The sequence below is a fragment of the Bison bison genome, unplaced genomic scaffold (genome assembly GCF_000754665.1).
Source record: "Bison bison bison isolate TAMUID 2011002044 unplaced genomic scaffold, Bison_UMD1.0 scf7180017864518, whole genome shotgun sequence".
In the NCBI taxonomy this organism is placed as follows: domain Eukaryota; kingdom Metazoa; phylum Chordata; class Mammalia; order Artiodactyla; family Bovidae; genus Bison; species Bison bison.
Genome location: NW_011495071.1, coordinates 8008775 through 8029467, shown reverse-complemented (window position 1 = coordinate 8029467; position 20693 = coordinate 8008775). Strand labels below are relative to the sequence as shown.

Here is a 20693-nt window from a genome sequence, read left to right as displayed (position 1 = left end):
CTGAGAGCCTAGCTAGTGGCTACCATGTTAACTGAGGGCAATGTTTCCTGCAGCGATGTATGGGCTGACTGATTTGGGGTTTGATACTGAGTAGACCAATGACAGACCTTTTCTTAAAAGGAACTCAATTCCCTCCCTACCTCCTCTATGTGGAATTAATTAACCCAGAGCAGGGACCACAAACCTCCTACATCAAACAGAATGCTCAGTCAGATCTAATTATTTTGTTAGTCTCCCTCACAAGCAGCCAACAAAAAGTCCACTCGACACCATGGAGGTATCAGCTGCCAGAGGGTGTGGTGTGGGTTTGGTGTGCTTCATTTCACTGGATTAACGTTACAACCTCAGGGAGCCAAGCTATACTTTAGCAACATTAGACAAGATACTTGCTAGTTCTCTTAAGGAAAAAAAATTCAAAATCTTCCCTCTCACCATTAAAATAAAAACTTATTCATTCCAGAAACTTATTATTCATCAGAGATTTGCCTTCCAATTTGGTGACATTCTATAGTTTTTAAATTGAAATAGAGAGTAAGGAAGCAGCCTGTTCTGAGGCATTTCCCAAGGCATTCATCACTCATGCCTGCATCACTTACTTACCACTGTTTGTCTAATGGGGAAGAGAATGCACCAAAATATCACCACCTATGTTACTCCTTTAAGACGAAGCTTCATTTTTCTGATTCTACAACTGCCCCTGACAAAATGAGGATCAAAAGCCCACAGTGTCATCAAATTCAAAAGCTACTGTCAGGAGTACATGTGTGTGTGTCTCAAATGTAGAAAAATACACAAGGAGGTACAATACTTGTTATAGGGAGAAAAGGTAATGAATACTCTTAGTATTTCCTCTTAAAAGAAACATATCATTAATTTTTAATCTTAGATCCCATTACATCATTCTGAATCAGCAAGAAGACACCAAAGTATGAGAGGGTCAACAGTCTAAAAAACATTCATTTTATAATACTTTATTTGATTAAAGAATCTGTCTTCTTTGTGTACACTGGAATGTTATATTCCCTATGTATTTTACAGGGTTACAAAATGTCTCTCATTTTAAATATTACCCCAAAAGTAATTTCAGAAAAAAAAGTTTTTGTGAAACTAAATCTCACTTTTAAAAAATCATATGGACAAGCAACTCTCCAACAAAACTGAATTAATAAGATTCCTTGTCTACATAACTACATGACAGATTTCTTGTCCCAGTCCCCTTCCTCAAAAAACCTTATGTGGAAACCAAGCTAGAGATAAGGATTCTTCCCTGATGCGATTAAGGGGAAGGGGAAGGGAAAGGCCAGAAATTTCTTTGGCAAACAATTCCATCCATGGCCATTTGTGTGTGACTGCTTTGCTTGAAGTACAGGACACTCTTTGCAGGGAAGGCCAAATGTTGTTCAGAGTGGGAGTGGTACTCTCCAACCAGCTGAAAGTGCAGGAGGTCGTCTCCTGTCATCTGTCTATTCCTCCGCCTATGGCTGCAGCCTGGCAACAACTCTACCAATCCCCAGTGCAAATTAAAAGCCAACGCTAGGCTGGCTGATGCAGTCTTCTCCACTGAAGAAATAATGGATGAGGGGGGCGCTGAGAAACAACCACTACACGATGACACTCAACAGAAAAGACATAGGGGAGAAAGAGGAAGGGTTTCAGAGATGGGAAGGATAGGCTGCTGAAAAAAATGTTGAGGCGGCTAGAAAGGAGTATTATCAGCAATTCCTATATAGCAATATAATCAGCTGCATCTTGAGAGGCTAAAGACCTGGTGGTGAGACTGGAGTCTCCTTGACAGTTTAGGGCCCACGGGATTGGCACAAGGACTCTCTGAGGGTTCAGCCTCCAAAATCATAACCTTATTTCAGATGGAAAGCAAAAACTGATGACATTTAGAGAACATTCAGGAAGAGGGAGGTGGTCAATCTCAGGAATGTGAATGGATTACAAAGACCATGAGCTATCATGTATTAGCTGAAGTACCCAAAATGTGGAGAATGGAAGTCTGGGTGGCACCAGCAGCAAACATGATTACCTGCGGGTATGAAATCCCTAACTGGACATGACCCTTCTCCTCCCGGACACCTTGAAGCTGGGGGGGCTATGCCATCTGAAAGCTGCTTCTCAGCTGTCTTTACACAATAGGATTCACAGTAGTGTTCTAAAGCAGAGAGACAAGCCTGAAAGGAAAACAGCTTGGCAAAGGAATGGAGGGATGAATAGATACAGGAAAACGACATAAGACAACCTTATCTTTTAATGTGTAGACCTCATACTTCTCAAGCAGTTTACTTGCATAGTCCACAAATCAAGGCTGGATTAGATCAACCTGTTATGGGAGTGCCAAATACAATGCCTATTTGCAGATGATCCCAGGGCTTGATTGGATATACAAAAGAAAAAAACTGAAGGTAAAGAAGTGTGAAAGATTAAAATCTTCCACAGAGAATACTTTTTAAAAACAAAGTATGAAATATAATATATTTAAGGATTCAAATAAAAGAACAACTTAGGCAAAGGGAGAGAATGTTTAACTGGGGGCATTCTCTGGAGAGCTTGCTTTCCTGCTGGCCAGTAAATCTGCCAAAGAAATCAGCAGCCTTTCCCTTTATGGTGTGTCATTGGTTTGCCAAAGAACGTCTCTGTGACACTGAAACACTGAGGGTGAGTTGAGGGTCCTTGCGCTCAGAGAATCGTGCACTGTGTTTGAAAAAAAAGGGTCTCCAATGGCTTGTGGGTTTGGAAAAAACTCTTCAGCCACTGTTGGCTTCTTCTTTATTTGAAAATTTTCCTTTTCGGTTCCTTCTTCTTGGTACTACAGAATTTCATACTTATCCACTAGGAAAGTGGTCTCTGTGGAAAACCTTACAGGGCTGTTTCCATCTACCTGGGTCACTTTGGTAACCTAGGAAAACAAACAAGGAGTAAGGTAAAGCAGAACAGCGGGTCTTCAAGGTGCTGGCTAAATTCTCAGTACAGAACAGACCAAATTCACCAAAGCAGTATTAAAAGTTTAACTCAGAAATACTAAAAAAGTTCAATTCACAACTGTAGCTCACAGCATCACTCTTCCCCATCAACATGATTAATCTGTTCTTTGACAGAAAAGACAACTCCTGGGATGATACGTAGAATGGTATTAAGTAAAAGGTCCAGAGTAAGCAGCCACTGCCCAGGCCCTGCCCTATAAAACCCATTAGGTCACAGACATTCTATAAGGATGACCAATTAACATTTTGACCCAAAAGGCAGTATTCTAACAACTCGACATTACTTGTTAAAAGTTCTCTCAAAGTCTCTCTAAGCTACTCTATCATACTTATTTTCCAGATATGGCTGGGTTGTTCTAATGAGATTTCTTTTTATTAATAATAATAAACATCCAGTTTAATGAATTACCTGTAACAATGGTGCCTGTAATGGCACCAACATAAAACCTGAACCACTGACTCACATTTTCTAATGAAATTCTGATAGAGCAATTTATACTCTCCTGTTCTTCAAATGGTCCCTAACAGGAAAACGTCTCGGGTTCAACAATATGCTCCAATACTGATGGGGCTGAGCCAATAACTGAGTGGGGGCAGGGGAGAGAGAAAACTGACAGAGGAAATTATAACTTTCCAAGCACTTAAGAGGAGAGACAGAGACCATCTGGAAAGGTAAGAGTGCAAATCAACAAGTCAGAGGGGAAGATGACAATATAAACTCGGTGCTTGTAATGCAATTTCAAAAACTAGAAAAACAAGGAGTTAAAAATAATGACCTAAACAGTTTACAGGGAATTTCCTGGCAGTCCTGTGGTTAGGATTTGGCACTTTCACTGCCATGGGTCTGGGTTCAGTCCTGGTTGAGAAACTAAGATCCTGCAAGCCATGTGGTGCAGCCTAAACAAATAAATAAGGAACAGTTCACAAATTTCCACTGTTTTGTCTACCTAAAGGACAAAGTTTACAGCAGAAATGGCTTATAATGATCCATATTAATGATGGGAAGCAGTCTTTGGGTTCAAATCAAGTGACAATACTACAAAAGGGATTACTAAGTCATGTGCTAAATGCTTTGGTAAATGATTCTAAGATACATGAGATTACTGAACACACAGGCAACTAAGAGATATGACTCCTGCACAACCCATAACACTTTTATATATAATCACATTCAATTTCTTTATCTGATCTAGAGAAAAAAACTGAAATAAAGCAGGTGAAGAATCTGACCAAGACTGTGGCTCAGCATTAAAGAATCTGCCTGTAATGCAGGAGACTAGGGTTTGATCCCTGGGTCGCGAAGATCCCGTGGAGGGCACAGCGACCCACGCCAGTATTCTTGCCTGGAGAATCCCATGGACAGAAGAGCCTGGTGGGCTATAGTCCAAAGGGCTGCAAAGAGTCGAACATGACTGAAGCAACTGAGCATGCACGCAATACAATGAGACAGCAATGGAATCCATGGAGGACATCATTTTTTCTGATTTTCTGCTCTATGAAGTCATATTGCCTATTAAACATCTGTTCTACCACCTTCCCCGTGTAAGATTTCTATTAAAAGGGAATACCTGTATGTTACAGTAATTTTTTTTGGAGATGAAGGAGACTTGAACAGGGAAGAAGTCATTGGGCTGCCCAGCAATGCTGAACTCAAGGCTGCCACTCTTATTTTTGGCATCAATCACTGGCAGGCACCACTCCAAGGTATTTCGTCGACTGTCATGTCGATACTCGCCATCAATCTCACCAATCACTGGAGCGCCAACACCAGATCTGCCACAAGAAACACCCGTGTCAAGTCAGCTGTCCAGAGTTAGAAAAACTCTGCCAAGGAAAACCAGCCCCAAATTTGATTATGCTTCTCAAATTCTTCCTGCTTTTATACAGTCCTAGAAAAAATTAGACTCCTTAATAACCTCAAGGACCCTTACACTGGTTAAGGGTTTCACTCATCCCTTCTGTAGGTACAGATATATGCAACCGTAAGTAATTGGCACACAGTCATGAGCTGTTCCAACTTATGGACTAGATCTGGAGCTGGCAGGGGACCGAGACTGACAAATGTGTGAAGTGGGATATATTTCAAAAAATCCTGCACTGATGGTTTGCTGCACTGTCAAGAAGGAATTTTAACATAGTGTTGTTCTCTTTATAGATGCCAATGAGGGGAAAAACAGGTTGATAGTAACAGTGGGGGAGAACTTAAAATGCCTATGGTTATTTAGAATGGAAATGAATTTGGACCTCTGAGAATGTTTTCAAAAGATTTCAGAATGTTTCAAAACTTACTGTAGTTGATGCCAGTGGGTTTATTTGATTTACAATCCAGGAAATGAACTTTTATTTGGTAAGTGAAAGAACAACTGCCCCTGGGCAAAATGTGAGCATGATGGGAAAGAGAGATACACAGTTGTCCTAAATCTGCAGGAGAACCAGGGCTAGTGAGGATGTATTTCACACCCCCACACATGGCTGACAGGCAGTGTCACCTACTCCTACACATTCTAAATTTACCACCTTTTAATTCACCAGTGACATCCAATGTTTGCATTAGGGGCTCCGTAAATAAGGGAGACCAGAAAAACTTTGATAAAGGGTGAGATAACACAATTAACTCTTTTATGGTCCCAGTTGTATGTATGTTTCTTCCCTTTGCCCTTGTTCCCATTCTGGTTCTGAGCTCTAATTTGATCAGTTCTAGACAAAAGGGTAAAGTGCTGTCCAAGGGTCTCTTCTGGAGACTGTTGCAAAATTGAACTAAGACACAGGAAACCACCATAACCACAATTATAGGGTAGATGGAGAGGCCCAAAACTTGTGGCATCCTAAAAATAGTCTCACAAAATAAATCTTGACAAAATAAAACCCACACCTGTCACCAACGCCCAAGTCTCAGGACAGTTCAAGGCAGACATCTACTGTTCCGAAACAAAAACCAAGCTGTGAAGAATTAAGATGATTAGCCCATTAAGGGGGACACTGGTAATAACTCATATTTTAAAAAATGGAAATAAGAATGACTAAAACCAGACCTGGCCATGTCAAGACCTGAATCAAACTACAAATTAATTTAATTTTAATTCAAATTAATTTAAAATTAATTTGAATAAACCTGCATATTAAATTAGAACCATTTTCTCTGTAATAATAACTGGGCAATTTAATAGTAAAAACACACTAAGAATATACTTACTAGGTATTCATTATTAAGGCCTATACTTAATCATGGGGATGCTGAGAGGCAGAGGAGAGGAGCAGGGATTCAATGGTGAAATAATAATAGTTCAGTCACTAGAAATGCTAGTGAGGAGATAAAGTAGAGTATTTCTAGGTGATCCTAGAAAGTATGCCATTTAAGCATACATCAAAACTTACTGGAACTAAACTTCTGGGGGTGATGGGTTTTTTGTTATTTTAATTGTGATCATGGTTTCACAGGTGCATATAGGTCAAAACTTATCCAATTGTACAATTTCAACATATGTAGTTTATTGCATGTCAACCATACCTCAATGAAGTTGTTAGAAAACTTTCTGAAACTAATGCAAATATCTTGTTTCACCAAAATAGTACCCTGAAATCATACTCTCATCTTTAGCTGGTAACTTAGCAAAGCAGGTGAAAAAAGAAGAATTCAGTCTGACAGACTCAATTTCTTCTTTAAGAGTTGCAAAACAAAACAGAGAACTGGCTCCTCCTTCTGGAAACCTTCATTACTACAGGAACAAACTGAAGACCAACATCTGAAAACACAGCTTTAGAACTACAACCAGCTTTGTATGTTTGGCTTTAAAGTCAGTAATATGCACTCCTTCAAAAGTATACAGTTGTATACATTTTGACAAATGTAGCTTGTAAGCACATTACAATCAAGTCACAGAATATTTCCATCATCTCCAAAGTTTCCTTGTGCTCCTCTGCAGTCAAATGCCTGATTTCTCTCCCAAGAGTATTACCTTTTCAGAATGTCTTATACATGGAATCATACAGTTAGTATGCAGTCTTTTGTACCAAGCTTCTTTCACAACTGGCCTTTGTATCTTATATATCTTAGCATGGACAGTCAGCTAAGTGTGGCCTCCAAAACTGAGTTCTAAAAGACTAGTTCTATAAAGCTCACTAGAGAAAAAGTGATTATGTGCGGAACTTACGGGAGTGGAATGGTGATAACCACATCATTCAGTTCTAAATTATCTTCTTGTAGCTCATATTCTATGTTGACATCACAACCATTTCCACTTTCTGAGGGCCAGCAATTAACTGAAGACAAAAGCAAAGCAAGTATACTAGAACATTAGGAAAAGAATGAAGCAAAGTTAAGACTGCAAATCAAAACTGATACCAGCAAGCCCTAAAACATTCTAATGTAAACTATTGGAAACAATGGTTTCAAAATTAAAGATATTAAAAATTAAATCTAATCATTAAAATACAGTCCATTTTAAAAGGTCATTTTGTCAAAAAGAATTACGGCAATAAGGATAAAAGTGCACAAGTCAGGGCTATTTCTAATTCTCAGTGCAGACTAGCTTAGTAGGACTGGCCAGAGGCACTTACTTGTCAGTGGAATAAAAGATTCCTCTGTGGTCTGTAGTCTCCACTTTAGCACCCCTACATCACTGTTGACTGGAAATGACTTCTCTGGATTCTTCAAACCAATTAGAGATTCTGCAGTGAAAAGTTTTTTATCCACATTTGGATGGGTCTGAAATGAGAAAGGAAAGAAAATTTCTGAGGTTCAGACATGACAAGACAGGAAATAAATTCCTTTTGGTCTTACATGGCCCATAATCTAAACATCTAAAATAGGGTGCCTAAAAAATTCCAATTATTTTTGATTTTGAAGAAAGATTTCCCTTCTTCAAAGACTGTGTTTTAAAAAATTTTGACTGCACTGGGTCTTCACTGCGGTGAGCAGGCTTAGCAACCCCACAGCACATGGGATCTTAGTTCTCCCACCAGGGATCAAACCCACATCCCCTGCATTGGAAGGTGGAATCTTAACTACTGAACAACAGGGAGGTCCCTGAAAGACTTCTAAAGATTTAAGACATTTAAAAATAGCAATAAAGTAATTTTTACTCTAACCATTTTGTTTGTAAGTAACAAGTTAGTAATTTTGTAACTGAAAAAGTTAAAAGACCATCAGCCAAGTCCTTTACAAAAATACTTTAGGGGGAGCAGCCTCATGGTGAGGCCAAGCTTGCCAAATAGAAGAGCAGGGTTAGAGCTTGATCCGCTGTCTTTGTCACACAGTAGTGCTCACCTTACACTAACGAAGGAGAGGGAAAAGCTCTGTGCAAAGTTTACTTGCAATTTTGTGTAGAGAGCTAAAGTTGCTCAAACTCAGGCCAAATAAGATGGACCAATCTTTTTTAAAGAAGTCATATTAGGGGAAAAAAGGAAAAAGAAGAAACTTTTGGATTGATGACTACATACACTTTACAAGCCAGCAATGCTACTGTCAAATAATATAAGCACTACTTCCAAAAGACAATTGTGTGTTGGTTATGCTTTTCAACTGTGGTGTTGGAAAAGACTCTTGAGAGTCTCTTGGACTGCAGTGAGATCCAACCAGTCGTTCCTAAAGGAAATCAGTCCTGAATATTCATTGGAAGGACTGATGCTGAAACTCCAATACTTTGGCCACCTGATGCGAAGAAGTGACTCATTTGAAAAGACCTTGATGCTGGGAAAGACTGAAGGCAGGAGGAGAAGGGGATGACAGAGGATGAGATGGTTGGATGGCATCACTGACTTGATGGACATGAGTTTGTCAAGCTCCGGGAGTTGGTGATGGACAGGGAAGCCTGGCACGCCGCAGTGCATGGGGTCGCAAAGAGTTGAACACGACTGAGCTGAACTGAACTGAACTATGAAAGAGGGAAAAAAGCAGACAAAATCATCTTCTTCTCTGAAAAGGCTTTGTTCTTGTGACAAGAGATGTAAGATCAACTATCTAAATAAAATATAACAATCTTCCTTGGTGGACCAGTGGTTAAGACTCTACACTTCTAATGGAGAGGAGGTGGGTTTGATACCTGGTCAGGGAACTAAGATCCCATACTCCACACAGCGTGGCCAAAAATTTTTTAAAATAAAATAAGACAGGACTTCTGTGGCTCAATGGTAAAGAATCCACCTGCCAATGCAGGTGACCAATCCCTGATTTGGGAAGATCCCACATGCCACGAAGCAACTAAGCCCGTGAGCTACAACTGTTGAGCCTGTGCACCAAAACTATTGAGGCTATTTCCTAGAGCCTGGAAGCCTCAACTACTGAAGCTCGTGGACCTAGAGCCTATACTGTGAAACAAAAGAAGCCACTGCAATGAGAAGCCTGCACACCATAGCTAGAGAGCAGCCTATGCAGCAACAAAGACTCAGCCAAACCATCAATAAATAAAATTTTTGAAAATAAGTAAATAAAATGTAACAAGAACAACTGTTATAAAGGCTTCTTAGAAAGAAGCCACATAGGTGGAACATACTTATTTTTAAGAATTCTATGTACATTTCGAATATACCATTAGATACTACCCTTCAGCTAACAAAACAAGCACTGGCAGTTTATAGAGTAGCAGAATGTGCAGTGTCATAATTTGTTTTAATAAAATACCTGCCCATTAAGTTTTAAAACTTGTTGTTTCTTTAACTATACTTCAAGCAAAATCCTAAATGAATTTACTTTTGCATAATAGTAACAGATAAGCATCTCTTTGTACCTCTGTGAGTATGAAGTCATTTATTAGATTTCAAAATGACCTTTCACTCAATTTCAATATTAAAAGGCCATACTAATACAGCTGCTGTCAATCACTCACAACTGGCTTGGGAAGGCATTTATCGACTCAAGGCATCCACTGTAGACAACAGATTAACTTTTTTCCTATGCATTTAGAATGGTACTAGTTACATAAAATAAATAATCATCTGTGTTCTATGGTTCATACAGGAACTCCAGCTGAACAAGACTGTGCTAAGTAGACAAAACCTTAATAATCCCTTATTAAAAGCCTCTATGCACCTGTAGCTGTACTCCTTTCTTGTCTTCATTTTCCACATGAAGACGAATTCGGCCAAATTTATCATCTGAGATCCTAAGCATGATCATGCCGTGCAGCTCCATGTTCTGTAATCCTCCATCTCGGCCACAGGTTAATGTGATCTTTTCCTCAATCTTCATGTGCACACTGTAGAGAAAGAAAAATGAATTTGTTCAGAAAGGTAAAAACCAGAATTCCCTTTCTCTGGGGCTTAATGTTGATTAGCCACCAGCAACTTGTTTTAAGGTGTTGCTGCCATATGTATCAAAATTTATAGCATTATACAAACTATTACATTTTGTTAAAAATTTATTTTTGATTGCTTTGGGTCTTTGTTGCTGTACGCCAAACTATTACATTTAGAATGGATAAAAAGCAAGGTCCTGCTGTATAGCACAGGGAACTATATCCAATCTCCCAGGATAAACCATAATAGAAAAGAATTCCTATATCTATATATGCATAACTGAGTCACTCTGCTGTACAACAGAAATGAATACAACACTGTAAATCAACTACATTTCAATTTTTTAAAAAAGGAAAAGAATACTTTATCACTATAGAAAATAAAATAAAGCATTATATCCTTAGGTTTAGCAATTCTTCAGTGTACAGATAAGTCTGCACCTGTACAAAACAATGTATGTTATTCACTGAAAAACTGTTTGCAATATCAAAAGTTTAGAAACAAATGTCCATCACTAGGAGGGCGACTTAAATACATAAAAGTATGTCGACAAAATGAATACTGAGCAATTACAAGAAAAAGAGGAACAACTGACAAAGTTTTTTATTTGAAAATAATATCAAAAATTAAAAAATCAGGGACTTTTGTGGTGGTCCAGTGGTTAAGATGCTGCACCCACAGGGAGTGGGTTCAATCCCTGGTCAGGGAACTAAGTTTTCACACGTTGCATGGTGTGGCCAAAAAAGAAAAAAAAAAAAAATTAAAATGGTAACACGAATATATGTATACTTTTTTATCTATTGCTAATATTTTATCCCATTTGTTTGATCATTTGCATCTCTATGTAACTATATTTTACTTTTTCTCCTGAATTATTTACATGCAGATCATATACATCATGGTCCCTTACCCCTAAACATTTTTCAGAATGTACTTTGTGAGAATACGATATTCTCTCATATAACCACAGCTCTGTCATTAACTTCATAAATTTATCCATTCAGTTCAGTTGCTAAGTCGTGTCCAACTCTTTGCAACTCCATGGACTGCAGCACGCCAGGCTTCCCTGTCCAACACCAACACCTGGAGCTTGCTCAAACTCATGTCCATTAAGTCGGTGACGCCATCCAACCATCTCATCCTCTGTTGTCCACTTCTCCTCCTGCTTTCAATCTTTCCCAGCATCAGGGTCTTTTCAAATGAGTCACTTCTTCACATCAGGTGGCCTAAGTATTGGAGTTTCAGCTTCAGCATCAGTCCTTCCAATGAACACCTAGGACTGATCTCCTTTAGGATGGACTGGTTGGATCTCCTTGCAGTCCAAGGGACTCTCAAGAGTCTTCTCCAACACCACAGTTCAAAAGCATCAATTCTTCGGTGCTCAGCTTTCTTCACAGTCCAACTCTCATATCCATACATGACCACTGGAAAAACCATAGCGTTGACTAGACGGACCTTTGTCGGCAAAGTAATGTCTCTGCTTTTTAATATGCTGTCTAGGTTGGTCATAGCTTTTCTTCCAAGGAGCAAGCGTCTTTCATTTCATGGCTGCAGTCACCATCTGCAGTGATCTTGAAGCCCCGAAAATTAAAGTCTGTCACTGTTTCCATCATTTACCCATCTATGCGCCATGAAGTGATGGGACCAGATGCCATGATCTTGGTTTTTTGAATGTTGTGTTTTAAGCCACTCTCCTCTTTCACTTTCATCAAGAGGCTCTTTAGTTCTTCTTCACTTTCTGCATAAGGGTGGTGTCATCTGCGTATCTGTTATTGATGTTTCTCCCAGTAATCAATTGATTTTTCACTTAATTACAGGAAAAAATTTCCTTATAACACCCCAAAAAGATGTCCTTTTCATCATAGGGGATTGGAATGAAAAAGTAGGAAGTCAAGAGAAAGCTGGAGTAACTGGCAAATTTGTCCTTGGAGTACAAAATGAAGCAGGGCAAAGGCTAACAGAGTTTTGCGAAGAGAACACACTGGTCATAGCACTCTCTCTTCCAACAACACAAGAGAAGATCTACACATGGACATCACCAGATAGTCAATACCGAAATCAGATTGGTTATATTCTTTGCAGCCAAAGATGGAAAAGCTTTATACAGTTAGCAAAAACAAGACTGGCAGCTAACTGTGGCTCCAATCATGAACTCCTTATTGCCAAATTCATACTTAAATTGAAGAAAGTAGGGGAAACCACTAGACCATTCAGGTATGACCTAAATCAAATCCCTTATGATTATACAGTGGAAGTAACAAATAGATTCAAGGAATTAGATGCGATAGAGTGCCTGAAGAATTATGGATGGAGGTTCATGACACTGTACAGGAGGCAGGGATCAAGACCATCCCCAAGAAAAAGAAATTCAAAAAGGCAAAATGGTTGTCTGAGGAGGCCTTACAAATAGCTGTGAAAAGAAGAAAAGCTAAAGGCAAAGGAGAAAAGGAAAGCTGTACCCATTTGAATGTAGAGTTCCAAAAAATAGCAAGGAGAGTTAGGAAAGCCTTCCTCTGTGATCAGTGCAAAGGAATAGAGGAAAACAACAGAATGGGAAAGACTAGAGATCTCTTCAAGAAAATGAGAGGTACCAAGGGAACATTTCATGCAAAAATGGGCAAAATAAAGGACAGAAATGGTATGGACCTAACAGAAGCAGATATTAAGAAGAGGTGGCAAGGATACACAGAAGAAGTGTACAAAAAAGATCTTCATGACCCAGATAACCACAATGATGCGATCACTCACCTAGAGCCAGACATCCTGGAATGTGAAGTCAAGTGGGTCTTAGGAAGCATCACTACAAGCAAAGCTAGTGGAGGTGATGGAATTCCAGCTGAGCTATTTCAAATCCTAAAAGATGATGCTGTGAAAGTGCTGCACTCAATATGCCAGCAAATTTGGAAAACTCAGCAGTGACCGTGGGACTGGAAAAGGTCAGTTTTCATTTCAGTTCCAAAGAAAGGCAATGCCAAAGAATGTTCAAACTATCGCACAACTGCACTCATCTCACACACTAGCGAAGTAATGCTCAAAATTCTCCAACCCAGGCTTTAACAGTATGTGAAGCATGAACTTCCAGATATTCAAGCTGGATTTAGAAAAGGCAAAGGAACCAGAGATCAAATTGCCAACATCCGCTGGATCATAGAAAAGGCAAGAGAATACCAGAAACAATCTACTTCTGCTTTATTGATTATGCCAAAGCCTTTGACTGTGTAGATCACAACAAACTGGAAAATTCTTCAAAAGATGGGAATACCAGACCACTTTACCTGCCTCCTGAGAAATCTGTTGTCCAGAAGCAACAATTAGAACTGGACATCATACAACAAACTGGTTACAAATACGGAAAGAAGTACGTCAAGTCTGGATATTGTCACCCTGCTTATTTAACTTTTATGCAGAGTAAGTACATCATGAGAGACTCTGGGTTGGATGAAGCACAAGGTGAAATCAAGATTGCCGGGAGAAATATCAATAACCTCAGATATGCAGATAACACCACCCTTATGGCAGAGAGTGAAGAAGAACTAAAGAGCCTCTAGATGAAAGTGAAAGAGAAGAGTGAAAAAGCTGGCTTAAAACTCAACGTTCAGAAAACTAAGATCATGGCATCCGGTCCCATCACTTCATGGCACGCAGAAGGGTAAACGATGGAAACACTGACAGACTTTAATTTTTTGGGCTCCAAGATCACTGCAGATGGTGACTGCAGCCATGAACTTAAAAGACGCTTACTCCTTGGAAGGAAAGTTAGGACCAACCTAGACAATGTATTAAAAAGAGACATAACTTTGCCGAAAAGGTCTGTCTAGTCACAGCTATGGTTTTTCCAGTAGTCATGTGTGGATGTGAGAGTTGGACTATAAAGAAAGCTGAGCGCCGAAGAATTGATGCATTTGAACTGTGGTGTTGGAGAAGACTCTTGAGAGTCCCCTGGACTGCAAGGAGATCCAACCAGTCCATCCTAAAGGAGATCAGTCCTAGGTGTTCATTGGAAGGACTGATGCTGAAGCTGAAAACTCCAATACTTAGGCCACCTGATGTGAAGAAGTGACTCATTTGAAAAGACCCTGATGCTGGGAAAGATTGAAAGCAGGAGGAGAAGTGGACAACAGAGGATGAGATGGTTGGATGGCATTACTGATTCAATGGATATGAGTCTGAGTAAATTCCGGGAGTTGTTGATAGACAGGGAGCCCTGGCGGGCTGCAGTCCATGGGGTCACAAAGAATTGGACATGACTGAGCGACTGAACTGCAGTGAAAAAAAGCAAGTAGAAAATGTGTCAAGTACACCACCACTTATGTATAACAAGAGAAAAACAGAAATTATACCATATTTTTATTCATCTATACATATATTATCTCTCTTGGAAGATACACACAAAAACTAATTAATGCTAGTTGTATCTGAAGAGAGAACCTTGAATGGCTGTGTGGGAAGAAGTTTTAGTGCAACATCCTTTGAACCTTTTGACTTTTGAACAACTACATGAATGTATAATCTAGTTTTTAAAATAAGTAAAATAAAAGGTACTGCTGTTATGGGCCATTATTAAGTACAATCTATCCATATTCCTCACTAAAACAGGTTTTAGCTGGGTGAACTTCAGTGGTTTAAAAAACCGTGCTGGCATCCTACTTTATTCTGTTCCAACCTCTAAGTCTTCCCAGAAACAAAAGCATGAGACTCAAGACCACAGAGACATGTATCTAAAGACAATGCATGGTGTCATTTACCTTCATAAGCATTCGCTCCATGCTCAAGAAGTATTCCAACATTCAGAAAAGAGTTTCAAGCTCTCTCTAGTACATGATAGTCTCCAACACCTTATTAAAATAGTGTCAAACCTGTCTCCCTCAGAGCAACAACTAGGAATAACACAGGAACTTCAGTGATTTGAAAGATTTATCCCAGCAAAACACTGTTCATTTCATATAAAATAAGACACACAAAATACTCCTCTTTGAAGCACACCTGATAGAGGTATCCTCCCAGACTCATCTTTCACCTGACCTCAAAATCATCAGTAACAGTAGAAAGTCTGGGCTTCAAGACAAGAAATCTGAGTCATGAAAGTGTGAACTTGATAACTACCACTTAAAAATGTTACCAACCAGTACCATAGTCCTGCGATAAGAGACAAATCAAAATATTCTATACTGGCTTTAAATACTTAAAAAGCAAAAATAACACATTTGCTACTAAAGATATTTATAATTTTTGTCCTAATTAGAGAAAGACATGCCAAAATATAGTACAGAGTGAATCACTGTTCTAGTACTCCAACTCAAGTCCATTTTAAGAGACAAAGTATAAACTAAGCATGAAGAAAAGTTATTTTTTGTTTAATTTAACCACCACAGAGTTGGTAGAAAAGTTAAGTTCTAAACAGAAAACGGAAGGCTAAGAGTCCCCAGTCATGGTTCGAAGAGGGCAGAGGGGGAATATCTCATGTTCATACCTAAAATTTTACTCAAGTGTAGCTGATTTACAATGTTGTGTTTAATGTCTACTGTACAGCAAAGTGACTCAGTTATACATATTTATTTTTTTCATATTCCTTTCCATTATGGTTTATCACAGGATATTGAATGTAGTTCCCTGTGTGATAATATACAGTAGAACCCTGCTGTTTAGAATATACTCTTACGTCTTTTATATCTGGAAAAATTAAAAAACACAAAAAGAATTTATAAAGTATTGAGATAAAAAAATTTTTAACACCATGTGGTCTGTTCCTACTGAACAAGTTACCACTTACCTCTCCATATTAATGGGTGGAGCATGCACTTTGGTTGCTTCAGAGGTACGCTTGCCCATATTGGAGGATATGATATTTTCGCCTTCAGATTTCAATTTGTCAACGAAGTTATCTACTTCCTTTCCTTTGGCTCCCAGTTTCAGAGCCTTGCTAGGGCCTGAAGGTCTAAGTGGAAGAATGGAAAAATAAAAAAAATACACACATGATTTAAAAAGTTAAAAACTAATAAATAATTCCCTATCACTAAAGCTTTCCCTAAAGCTGTTCTTTAAGAGAAATGTGAATACCTCAAGGGATAAACTAAAGTTTCCTAGTGTTTAGTGGACCACTAAACTATTTCTTGTTTGAACTGGCAGCTGGATCACTATTAACATGTAAGGTTCAGAGATTCTCTTTGGCCCAGTAGTTAGGATTCCGTGCTTCCACTGCAGGGCACAGGTTCACAGGTTCACTCCCTGGTTGGGGAACTAAGATCTTGCATGCTATAGGGGCATGACCGAAAAACAAACAAACAAAAGAACCACATAAGCTTCAAGTACCCAAAGACCAAAGGTATACTTTGATAAGCATGTATGATCCGAGGAAAACTTTGTACCTTCTATCCAGATAAATATACTTATGTACAAACAAACTTTTTCATATAACTTTAGGTAGTTTAGATTCTCCCTGAAATCCATTTATGAACACTAGATTAAAAGTATGTGTCCCTTTAACAGTTAAATAACTCTTCTTCCAATATAAGGCAACTCTCATAGGAAATTGAGCTTCAAGATAAAATCTGTAGAACTCTCTTTCACACAAAAGGAAAAACACCACCATCAGATTTCTCCCTTATCCCCATATTATCAATATGCAGCCAAATTTAATATTACAACTTACTTTATCAAGGCACACATTATTTAATAGTTTGCCTAGAAATCAGATATTGCTCTGAGATACACACATATAGCCTTCATCTGCCATTCTAGAACCACCTGTACTCTAGGTGATTACACTAGATTATACCTGGCTGGTGCGGGTGCCACTTTTGGTTTGTCAGTTTCAATGATGGTCTCTGTGATCATAGAAGTTGTGCTGCCTCCAGACACTGTGGAGCTTCCAAAGCCCCCAAATCCTGGTGCTTTTTTGCCCTGTCTCTCTGCATCTCTTCGGGCCTGCTGTAATTCTTTTGCTTTACGCCGCATCTCAGCCTTGGCTTCACGCTCTTGAGTCTACGAAAAGAGACATACTTGGATGCAGCTTTGAATTCAGACCAGACTAGTAAATAAAGAAAGGAAAGTCAGACAGAGAAGCCTAAAACAAAGACACAAACCAGCAGTCTCAAAGAAGACCCTATTTACCTCTCTGACTGCTCTGAACACCTTCTCCTCATGGGAATCCATTTCTGTGAAGGTTCTGATCTGTGCCAGGTTAACATTCTCCCGGTATCCCAAGGCAACAATTTCGTCAAATGCAAAAATCAAATCAAAACAGTGCTCAGATATTTCATTCTCTTCTAAGGCTCGGCAATATTCAGGAATCTAATCATGAGGAACAATGGAAAAGAAATATTTAGAATGTATCAGCAGTTATGCTTTCCAATTCTTATCCTATAAAATACATATATTTCAATATGCCTGAATTGCTTTACTAGCTCCTTCCACTACTCTTTAAGCAAGTCTCTGGCATAAGCCTTGTATGCCAGATGTGTGGCTACATCAACAAATTTCATCGAAAGAATATTATCTAAAAATATGACCAAACAAGTGTCAGAACCACAATGGCAGGTTATAGTTACCGCTAAGGAACTGGGAAACAAAAGAGCAATTTTCATATTCTCCTCTGTAATATTTACAGTCTTAGGATATCCAGTAAAAGGAGATGTGACATAAGATGCTGGGACGGGGACTAGGTGCATAGAACACGCAAAATGATAAGCATCAGCTGCTTTGGGGAAAAAATAGTTTCACACAAAAACTTAAACTCCAAAAACCTTAATGCAATATTATAGGACTCTTACCACTCTTGAGAAGAGCCTTAGGGTCTCCAGATCTTCTAAGATGTTGCTGTTTTTGGTAGTGATCAGTACCATGTACAATTTCTCCATAGGCTGGTAAACATATCTGACACTCTCTGTTTCCACAAATGTATGTTGTTTTCCAGTGTTCATGAGCTTTGGAAAAGCTGCTAACAAGCCCTCAATCCGAGTTCGAGTCATCTCTACAAACTGTCGAGAAACAATAGCTTTTCCTGCTTTTGTACAGACTGCTGCTGCCAACAGCACCTGCAAGGAACATGTAAATAAGTACTAATCATTTTTTTACATGTGTTTTCTCAACATCTTCAGATCCGTAGAATGCCACACTCAGTTATTTAGTGATATAACTACTACTAGAATGCTGACTTTCAGATTCTACTTCATTGCTCTTTTAATTACACTATGTCATTCATAAGATAAAGGTGAAGTAGAGGAAAATGAAGCTATTACTCCTATTTTTCAATAACACATCTAGAGAAAAACTTAGTAAAGAAATAATTTTTTCTAAGCCTACACACATTATTAATCGGTACCCTGTGACTCAAAACTGGATTGCTCTCTGCTTTGGCAGACCCATAAATAGCTTAAACTTATTCAAGGAAAAACAAATTTCTACAGAGGTCTGAGCAGGCAGGCTGAATAGTTATACAAGGCCCCAAAACTTTCCTTTCATTTTTACCTAAAACATGGAACCAATCTAGTGAGTCTAAATTTATCTTCTGCTCTTTGATTAACCCACACTAACTCACCTCCAGTCACACAAACAATCTGTAAAAGGAAAAACTAAGTGGCTCAATGTTTCACACAGCTTTTGACACTGGGCAATGATCAAGACCAACAGCCTTTTTTTCAGAGTCTGGCATTTCATTAAACAAAACAAAGCACCAAGGAAGATATGACCAAATGTCATTAGCAGAGTAGTAAGAAAATTAAGTATAGTGTTAACAGTCTCTTCATTGCAGGAACCCAGAAGTTTATAAGGAAGGACAAGTAACAGAAAGACTATTTACACATATCAGAAGCCTCAATACTAGGATACGATTTCTGAAATATTAACATTCTATTGGTCAGGTTCCTCAGTTTTACAGAAATCTTTCCTCTACAGGTGAGCAGCTGGAAAAAAAACAAGTTAGTCAATTTGAGTATTCTTTTAGTTTCAAAACATCAATATAGTTTTACAGTGATTACAGGAGAACATAGTGTCCTTATTCATCAAGGATAGGTCATCAGGTTATTTGGGAGATAGTTACTATCACACTTATGTCCAAGCAGCTAGGTAAAAACAATTTATAGTGAAAAAGTGTTTGATCTATATCTTGCACAAATAACTTTCCTCTACCAAACAGATCTTTATTTTTACTGATTGATTTATTTCCCATGAACATTGTGCACATTTTCTCACATGAAATCTCAAGAATAAATCCTATCAACTGCTCTATTTCCCAAATAACAACTGCAAGTTTAGAAAGAAACACATTTAAGAGAGTAATACAATTTTATGCTCCTGAGTCTATCAATTCTATGTTGAAACTTACCTTAATTATGCTGGCATAAAGTTATGTAGTATAGAATTCAAAAGTTAAAAAAAAAAGTAGCTCTACTTCATAAATAAATACTTTCAGGAAGAATCTTGCTTTGTAAATTATATCCTTTTAAAAACATGTGTGCTCAGTCGCTCAGTTGTGCCCGATTCTTTGCGACCCCAGGAACTGCAGTCTTCGAGGCTCCTCTGTCCATGGGAATTCTCTAGGCAAGAATACTGGAGTGTCTCCCACATTGCAGGCAGATTCTTTACTCTCTGAGCCACCAAGGAAGCCCAAGAATACTGGAGTGAGTAGCCTATCCCTTCTCCAGGGGATCTTCCCCACCCAGGAATCGAACCAGGGTTTTCTGCATTACAGGCGTTCTTTACCACTTGAGATACCAGGGAAGCCCCTAAAATAGCCCCTGTATGTCTAAAATATATTTTTGTATTTATAAAATATAAAAATATATCTTTGTATCTTATATTTAAAAATATAAGATGATATTTTAGACATACGGAAAAGTAGAGAGTATAAAAATTACAGTTGATTACTTTAAAAATGGTAAATAAGCTCACTTAAAAGTCCCAGAACAGTCATCTTTCCCCAAAATACTTATAATTTTAAAAAATAAATAAAGAGTTTTGTACTTAAGAAATGTATCATTCACCATCACAACTACTTGGGAGGTTGCTGTTATCACCCAGGCAAGAGGCAAGAAGATATACTGAGGGGAGTAAAAGATCCCCCAAAAAGAATAAAAATGCAACAAGGTTATGACCTATTCTTTTCAGAAGAAATCTTCCACTCCATGTCTTTATTATTTTGTTGCTGTTGTTGCTATGTAATTTTTTTTTAATTCAGCTTTATTGAGGCAGAATTAACATATAAACTTATAAGTGTATATGGTGATTTCACATCTTTCATTTTATTTTTTTCTTCCAGTTTAACTGAAATATAATTGACATACAGCACTGAAAGTTTAAGGTATGTAGCATGATGATTTGACTTAATATACATCACAAGTTTGGTGAACATCTGTCATCTCATATAGGTAGAACATTAAAGAAATATAAAAAATGGAATTCCCTCATGGTCCAGTGGTTAGAACTCTGCACTTTCACTACAAAGGACCCAAATTCGATCCCTACTCAGGGAACTAA

General features: G+C 38.4%; 1 protein-coding gene across 1 annotated transcript in view; it reads right to left on the bottom strand.

The window, feature by feature from the left end:
* Positions 1 to 951: 951 nt before the first annotated feature.
* ARCN1 (archain 1) overlaps positions 952 to 20693 on the bottom strand; it is a 29884-nt gene continuing 10142 nt past the window's right edge. The window contains exons 2-10 of the mRNA XM_010830429.1: positions 17990 to 18253; positions 17331 to 17510; positions 16996 to 17201; positions 15991 to 16155; positions 10015 to 10180; positions 7545 to 7692; positions 7139 to 7247; positions 4556 to 4760; positions 952 to 2902 (exon numbers count right to left, since the gene is read on the bottom strand). Of these exons, the coding sequence (XP_010828731.1) occupies positions 2813 to 2902; positions 4556 to 4760; positions 7139 to 7247; positions 7545 to 7692; positions 10015 to 10180; positions 15991 to 16155; positions 16996 to 17201; positions 17331 to 17510; positions 17990 to 18253 (1533 nt within the window). The 3' untranslated portion in view covers positions 952 to 2812. The remainder of the gene's footprint in view (positions 2903 to 4555; positions 4761 to 7138; positions 7248 to 7544; positions 7693 to 10014; positions 10181 to 15990; positions 16156 to 16995; positions 17202 to 17330; positions 17511 to 17989; positions 18254 to 20693) is intronic.